Source organism: Ruditapes philippinarum, unplaced genomic scaffold (genome assembly GCF_026571515.1).
Source record: "Ruditapes philippinarum isolate M1 unplaced genomic scaffold, ASM2657151v2 ctg647_1_1_1_1, whole genome shotgun sequence".
NCBI lineage: Eukaryota > Metazoa > Mollusca > Bivalvia > Venerida > Veneridae > Ruditapes > Ruditapes philippinarum.
This window is the reverse complement of record NW_026860743.1, coordinates 475,867-484,754: the sequence shown is the minus strand read 5'-3', so window position 1 is coordinate 484,754 and position 8,888 is coordinate 475,867. Positions and strand designations below refer to the sequence as shown.

The window sequence follows — 8,888 nt, the reverse complement described above, 5'->3', positions numbered from 1 at the left end:
CATCTCTTGCAACTTATCAGCAAAATTGCTGAGGCAACAAATGAAATCATTTATAACTCTATATCTGACACATAAAATACTTAAAATCAGTGCAATTATTACATTATAAATTTATAAACAAACGCTTTATATTAAAGTTGCCAAGTTAGTCCATGTTTTACACATAGTATGTTTGCTGATTACATGATTCATTGTGTTTAGATAAATTTCATTACCTATGTGTAATATAATTAGCATATTATATTTTAGAAATCATATCAATTGTAGCAGTGGTTATGAGCTATTTAAGGTAGTACACCCCTAATGCACTGTCTCCACTTTGAAGAGTATTCAAATAGGCTAAAATCACTGTAAAGTGTATTGAAACTGAGGGGGCGTGGGTTCAAACCCCAGAAGGGGCAATTTTTTTTCTTTCTTTTTTTTCTTTTTAACATTTTTTATTAATCTCTCAGACCTCCTATGGAAGAAAAAAGTGTTTTATTTTAATTATATAATTATTGTAGGCATTTATTTACTAAATAATGCCAAATTTAATAGCAAAAACATTTCGTTTAAAAACAATCATTTTGCTTGCTAAATTTGTTACCTAAATGTCATTATTTATTTCTTAACAATGAGCAAAAGGAAAACATTTTTCATAATGATGATATTATAGATTATTTAGAGTTTCCTCATTTCTGAAAAAATCCCTTCTAATGGCAAAGTTTTAGTTCATAAAAATGTCCATAACTCATAAACCACACGGTAAATTTTGTTTAAATTTTGCATACAGGTGACATTTAAGGCATATAACTGTCCTATGTTGTCAAATTTACAATTCCTTATAGTGCCCCTTAGGGGTGTACTACCTTAACACTGGTTTGGAGTTTCGATTCAGAGGTATTGATCAGGAAGGCTGTTGGTATCTACATGACTATTATATATGTGATATGTTCATTATAGGAAATACGGCAACAGAAAATGGATCATTTCTTCAACAGTATGGCTACATTGATGTCCAACTTGTTACGAAGTACAGTATGTAACTCAATTAAAGACCTCATAGATCTGGTAGAGGATTATCATGAAGGGAATGCATATGAGGGAGATTATGATATTTTTAAAGATCTTGCCTTGCCGCAAAAGATACATCCAGTCACTATATTTATGGTAATTATTATTTTATTTTTTTTGCCAGTGTTGAATTTCATTAAAGTCTGATTTAATATTATCGCCTTGGTCAATATGCCATCTGCTGGTGAGTATCACATCATATTCAATGGCTCACTAGTCAATAATTGTAGTTATTCTAGTTGTATGTTATTTCCAATTTGAAATAAAATTTAAAAATTTTTTAAATTCAATTTTTTTTTCCAAAAGTTTTAAAATTTAACCGCCCTTTTTAAAAAAATAATGCATTTAAAATTTAAGGAAAGTTTTTTTTAATCTCATTCGGGGGTATTTCCCTTTTGGCCTTTCCCCCTTTTTATTTTTTTTTCCAATAATAAAAAAAACCAAAATTTTTCCTTTTTTTTAGAAAGAGGAATGGGAAATTGGGGGTCATTTGCCCAGGACACCTGTGATTTTTTTTGTCCAATAGACTATAGGTACGGGAACGCCCGGGATCAAAATTTTTTGTTTAAGTGTAAAAATTTATTAAAAGATAAAAAACAAATTTTAGGAGGAGAGGAATTATGCAAAAGAGGAATAAAAGCGTGATTATCAAATGTCATGGACCTTTGAAAAGTTTTTAAAATTTTGAAAACTTGTAAAAATAAAATTCACCAGCATTAACATTATCCATAGATGAAATTTAGCCGATTTAATTTCATCCACAAGTTAAATTAATTTAATTTTTTTCAACTTTTTGATAATTATGTTAGAAAGTTGTTGAAATTTTTTTTTATAGTTGAATATGTTTGTTTGGATGAGACATGTTTTACAACCCAAATAATTTTGACCAGTATGCACTTATCATGTAAGGGCACTGGATAAAGAATAAAACAGAAATTCATATTTAATGATTTTCCCCTATCTCATTGTTGATACTTATTTACATAACTGTATCAACTACATGTATTTTGTAATCATATGTATAATGTATATTAGTTTATACATGAGTCACATGATTCCTCTGACATACCAATAAAGTATACAAGCAATTTGACTAGTAAAATGCTTGTTTATAGCTGTACATTTAAATATTGTGCCATTAGATACTTGCTGCTGGAAGTCACAGCAAATATGCATTTTCTTTTGATTTTAAGTTTTAATCCTTAAATGGTTGTAGTCTAAATGAGGTGACTTTATGTCATAGTACTAAAAATCTGGAAAAAGGGGAGATCACTCTTAAGTCTTGTTTCATGATGTATTTTAGGTACAGATCACTGTATGAGCCGTACAAACACCTGATATCAGAGGAGGCGGACAAACAGGTTGACAAATTTCTCAGTCGTGACCGATCATTACGTGAATACACGAGGGAGATCGAGAAACTAAAGAAAATGGAGTTTGCCATTGCTTCGTTCCCTGTATACGTGCCAATGTATTTCTTCCTGCTAGACTGTTCCCACTTAAATCAGGTTTGTGAAAATATCATCTTGGTCCATGCTTTTTTTGTGTCGCCTTGAAAAGGCGACATATAGGGATTACTTTTGTCGGCGGTGTCGGCGTCTTTGTCGGCGTCCCCTAAAGCTTGTCCAGAGCATAACTCAGTCACTTTAAGTCGGATTGACTTCAAACTTGGTATGCATGCTTCTTTCAATAACACTAAGTGCAGTGCACAAGGACTGGTACTCTGCACTTCTTAATTTTTGAGTTCTTGCCCTTTGTAAATTTTCATACTTAAATTTTGTCCGGGCCATTCCTCCTAATGTATAACAGCTATGGACTTGAATCTTCATACCATGATAGATCTCATCAGTGCACAAGAATCGGTACTCTGCACTTCCTGATTTTTGAGTTATTTCCCTTTGTTAATTTTCATACTTTATTTTTGTCCGGGCCATTTCTCCTAATGTATAACAGCTATGTACTTGAAACTTCATAGCATGATAGATCTCATTAAGAAGAAGTGCAGTGCACAAGAACAGGTACTCTGCATTTCTTATTTTTTGAGTTATTGCCCTTTGTTAATTTTCATACTTTATTTTTGTCCAGGCCATTTCTCCCAAAGTAGAAAAGCTATGGACTTGAAACTTGAACCGATACTCTGCATTTCTTATTTTTTGAGTTATTGCCCTTTGTTAATTTTCTTACTTTATTTTTGTCCAGGTCATTTCTCCTCAAGTATGAAAGCTATAGACATGAAACTTCATAGGATGATAGATCTCATTAAGAAAAAAGTGCAGTGTACAAGAACCAGTACTCTGCATTTCTTATTTTTGAGTTATTACCCTTTATATATTTTCATATTTTACTTTTGTCCAGGCCATATCTCATAAACTATAAAAGATATGGACTTGAAACTTCATAGAATGATAGATCTTATTGATAAGAAGTGCAGTGCATAGAAACTGCTGCTCTGCACTTATTATTTTTTGAGCTATTGCCCTTTGTTAGTTTTCTTATTTCATTTTTGTCCTGGCCATTTCTCCTAAACTATATTGTTCACAAGGCGACACATCCAACTCGTGGAGTTCTAGTTCTTTATAATAATGAGGAAGTTTTGACATCAAAGTCATGTTTGAATGTGTCAATATTTATAACTGAACAAGCTACATGTATGTGAAACTACATGTATGTGATGTTTCTTGCTTCTTGGACCTCCATTCATTCATTCATTTGCTTCATTCATTTTTTCATTCATTCGTTTGTTCGTTCATTCATTTATTCAAATTTTGTGGAATAAGATTAATATTGATAAAATAAAGTAAAATTCCTTTTTTTTAAACTTCAACCAGTGGATGGTGGACAGGTCACGGCATCTTGTAAAGAGAATGGTTGACAATATCATGGTTACGAGTGAGAAGTTTAATCGTAACATCTGTAGACAGTATGATAATATTGTGAAGAACATTACCATGCAATCTGAGAGAACAGATGAGCTTGTGGCACAGATGAAATATGTGGAGAGTCTGAGAGCTGGAGAACTTCTCAAACTTAAGGTTTGCGATGGCTACTATATTATACATGTATAAAGACAAGTTATATAAAATTGGAACGGTTTATTTAAAAGATTCTTATAGATTTTAAACTTTTTAGAAAAAAATAGTTTTGATTTTTACTTTATTTTCTACCAATAGTTGTTGATTTATGTAACATTTTAGGTCATTGGTTGAACAAAAGACATTATGTCAAATTTTATATACATGTATATAAACTTAAGGTTTTCTAATTTTTTTAAGCATGGTTTATTTTCCTAATGAATAATGAAAGGAAGTTAAGATTTTCAGTTTTCAATAGAAACAAATTATTTTTAGAAAATTTATGTTTTTAATTCAAATGTCAATCAGCATTTGGCAAATTATTAATACAGCCACCCAGTTGTATTTATTTCTTAAAGCTATATATATTTCACATATAATTATCTGCAATAAGAGTTTTGAAAATAAAAATCAATTTGACTGGTTCACATTGTAGGAGAAGCAGGAAGTGGCTGCAGGGAACCTCATGTTTCTGATGCATTATGGGTATCTACCAAAAGATGACATCCTGTTGAACAACAATACATTCTCCTGGGCTGAAAGAATTATTCCAATGATAACTAGCACGTAAGTGATAATAAGCACGTAAATGATAATTAGCACGTAAGTCAATCGGACAGATTCACCCTTAAACGCACTAAACATCTTTAATGGACTTGTCCATCTTTCAATCTGGACAAAACCATTTATTGTTTTAAGGGAAAATGTGAAAATGAGTACTGGTTGAACAGCAAATGGAGCAGACCATGATCAGATGGCATGGATGTGTGAGCTGATTGTGGTCTGTGTACTTGTGATAGTAACCAGCAAATGGTTAAGGGAATATACATGTATACATTTTCAGCTTTTGAGATAAGCTGGTTTTAACTTGGGGTACCTTAATAGTCTTAGGTGCCTTTGAATAAAATTATTTCTAGGTTCAAACTAGGACTTTACATATCACAACCATGTTGTATCATCATACCAAATATTAAACTTTACCACGGAAATATAATAAATTATGAATACTTAACATATACTTTAAATATTACCACAGAAATATAATAATGAATGCGTACTAAATATGCTTTTGATTTTACTTCAGAAATATTTGAAATTACGAATACTAAATATGCTTTAAATTTAATCACAGCAACATGATTAGGGAATACTTAATATGCTTTAGATTTTAAGACACTAAATATACTTTTCATTTTACCACAGGGAGTTGAAGCTACAGAAGGAGCATGATTACTATACCAACAAGTTGATGGACTGGCAGAAACGTTTCCAGACACAACTTGATGCTGTTGCTAAGCAACTTAAAGATTTCTCAGGGAAAGATAGAATGTCAGAGGCTGAGCAGTACACAGTTGACCTCAAAGAAATCCAAGATAAGATAGAATTCTTTCAAGAGGAGGTAACTTTTTTTTCGCATATACCAGTGACATAAAATTGATGTGCAGCATTATATTTTGCTCTTTTTCAAATTAGTTAGTATTCTAAGCAATAAGTATTTTTGTCAAAAAGTAGTTACACAAATGAGATAACTTATTAGAATTAGGTACCATGTAAACCTTGTCAATATTAGTTACAGAAATGAGATAAGAATTAGGTACCATGTAAACCTTGTCAATATTAGGTACAGAAATAAGATAAGAATAAGATCCCATGTTAACCATGTCAATATTTTCTCTTTCATGATCAAAGTCTTCGATCTCAGAGCATAATTATTTGAATATTTACTGCCAGTCCACATTATGATATTCTTACCTTTAAATTGACAGAAAACAAAAATTAATCGTGAAGAAGTGATGCTTGGAATAGAGCATATAACGCAGTATCCCCAGATACAAGACTTCATCGCACAGAAAGAACCATTTGATAAACTCTGGACGACAGCTGTACATTTCCATGCCCAGTATGATAAATGGATGAATGGTCCACTGCTCAATGTCAATGCTGAAGTCGTAGAGGAAGAGGTATTATAAGAAATTCAGATGATTCTTTTTCTTGTAGTTATAATAGCATTGATTAGTAATTTACTTGTTCACCTACATGTAATTGTATTTATTACATACTTATGAATGAAATATTCATGAAATAGAATAGGTATTTTCGTTTTCTGTTCTTTCACTGCAAAAATTTATTTTTCACTGCTGTGAAACATATTTTCTTTATTATCACTGGTCACCAGTGATAATATGGAAAATATGTTTCACTGCATGTCATGAGTGGTGTCTTGCTAGACTACTTTCTTTCAGAGTCAGCAAATACACAAAATTTACGCAGAAGTCTTTCAAATTTGTATTTAATAAAAAGAAAATTCAAATTTTTTTTATAAATACAGGATTTATTTTCATACTTTGGTATGAAAATTATCATAATTCACTCATGGCTACCACAATTCATGAAATATCTATTTCCATATGAAAATAAATCCTGTATTTATAGAAAAAAACTTGAATATATATTATGAAAGCTTGTATATGACACCTGAGTGTTAATTTGTAAATAAAAGAATATTTTTCTATGATAATTTTCCAAAAATATTGTAATTACTTACAATTATATCTTATGTCTCTATTAAGTTAAATTGTTTTTATTATTCTATTGTCATCATATGTTAACAATTATAATGTTTCTGGCAGATTCAAACATTGTGGAAGACAGTGTACAAGTTGATGAAGAACTTTAGTCAGAAACACCACCAGGGTCCGATGAGAGCAGCCGCCACAATCAAGAGCAAGTTACAGAAGTTCCAGATCAACTTGCCACTCATCAATTCACTCTGTAACCCTGGTATCAAGGACAGACATTGGGATATGATGTCAGAAAAAGTTGGGTAAGTAAAGTTAATTTAATGTCAAAAAATACATATTTGGTAAGTAGGTAATTGTAAAATTAAAACTGAGTAAGCAGATATAAGCCTTTTATAATTTTAACAGACAAGGTACTACCAAAATATGTCGATAGATTTTAGAAAGACATCTTTTTCAAAGAAAAACAAAATGAAATTTACAAAGTTCTGACTAACTTTTTACTATCTTTTCACTATTATCTCCTTAGTAATACCCTCTCTGTACTATTTCCATACTATTTCCATACTATATCCTGACTATTATCTCCTAACTATCTCCTTATTATTATCTCCTTACTATTTTCTGACTAATGTCTCTTCATTGTCTCCTAACTATCTCATTACTATTATCCTATAACCTTACTATTATCTAACTACATGTAAACTTGTGACCGTTATCTCCTTACTGCATGTATCTCCTAACTATTCCCTTGCCATCTTATAGAGAAGACAAGAAGCAGATTACCTCTTATTTTGCCAAAAAGACCATGTTCTCAAGACTCTTTAAGAACAATTATAACATAAGATTAAATTTAGATTTTATAGAAAAGTAAATTTTGATATCAAAATTTTTTTGAAATCTTATTTCCAAAAACGTTTTGTATTTAGTTTACTTATTGAAAACTAAAGACTGAACAAAAACTGATTTTAGTAAATACACATTTATCAATATTATCTTTTCTATGAAAATTATGTATGTTTTTATCATAGAATGTATGTATAACATTGTCATGTATTTTATTATAGATTCAATATGGCTCCCACTGAGGAGACCCCATTAATGGAGGTATTACAGCTGGGATTGGAGAAATATCTGGATAAATTACAGTTGATTAGTAATCAAGCTAGCAAGGAATTTGCCCTCGAAAATGTAAGTACATTTTGTTCATTAAATTTATTGTTATCTGTCTATTATATTACAGTTAGTCGCAAAGAAAAGTTTTTGTCATTTTAAATGAAATTGTAAGTAACACACCCGTGATATTTTACATACTGGAAATGCGTATTTGTTTCTTTTTGTCAAAATGTATTATCCAAGAAGATTTCATTTGTAAGCCATCTAAAGATTTTTTAGTACAATTGCATCATATAGTAAATTATATCCACTTGTATGAGCAATTGAATGTTTTTTTTTTTGTTCTTTAAAACTTATTTTAGTACTTTAATTACTAGTATTTTTATTATCTTCTCCTTAATATCATATGAGTGGTCTCCCTTTAAATTAAACTGTTTATCTCCCCTCACAGGCATTGAAAAAGATGAAACAGGACTGGCAGAACATGCATTTCAGTTTTGTGAATTATAAAGACACTGATATCAGCATATTGTCAGCACCAGATGATGTACAGGTAATTTTGTTTTTACATATGTTAGCACTTATAACATAAATATATAATGTAAGAACTTGCTAAAATGTTCCTTACCACCAATTTGTTTTGAAGAAAACAGAGAAGAAAGTTTTTTTATGTCAACATATTTTTATCATGTAAATTGAATACAATGTAGTTTGATTTTCAGAATGTTGATTTGGTTTGCTTAATAGGATGAAAAAAACAAAACTTTGTTAAAAGGGCACTGATTGACATGTATTTTATAATCATTTTAGGTGCTTAAGATATCTGCAATGTAATATATTTCAGGTGTTGCTAGATGACCATATTGTAAAGACCATGACAATGAAAGGTTCACCGTTTATTGGACCATTTGAAGAGGAAGTTAATGAATGGGACTTATTTCTGGTATAACTTCTTCACTGCTAGCGGCAATAATGGCCTGTCCTTAGTATATGCCTTGTCCTGTACAGTGTCAGGTCAACTGGCACATTATATTATACTGTCCACTCTATTATAGTGTCGACTCTCTATACTGTTGACTGCTTAATTTAACCTTTATACATATATGTCCCCACTACTTTTGGGAGTGGG

At 30.9% G+C, this 8,888-nt stretch overlaps 1 protein-coding gene across 2 annotated transcripts in view; it reads left to right on the top strand.

The window, feature by feature from the left end:
• Positions 1-2,356: 2,356 nt before the first annotated feature.
• Positions 2,357-8,888, top strand: part of LOC132713242 (dynein axonemal heavy chain 3-like) — an 80,749-nt gene continuing 74,217 nt past the window's right edge. For both annotated transcript variants that reach the window (XM_060695744.1, XM_060695743.1), the window contains exons 1-9: positions 2,357-2,561; positions 3,882-4,085; positions 4,561-4,691; positions 5,328-5,523; positions 5,891-6,085; positions 6,755-6,948; positions 7,711-7,834; positions 8,211-8,312; positions 8,604-8,702. In XM_060695744.1, coding sequence (XP_060551727.1) covers positions 2,484-2,561; positions 3,882-4,085; positions 4,561-4,691; positions 5,328-5,523; positions 5,891-6,085; positions 6,755-6,948; positions 7,711-7,834; positions 8,211-8,312; positions 8,604-8,702 — 1,323 coding nt within the window. In that variant the 5' untranslated portion in view covers positions 2,357-2,483. The remainder of the gene's footprint in view (positions 2,562-3,881; positions 4,086-4,560; positions 4,692-5,327; positions 5,524-5,890; positions 6,086-6,754; positions 6,949-7,710; positions 7,835-8,210; positions 8,313-8,603; positions 8,703-8,888) is intronic.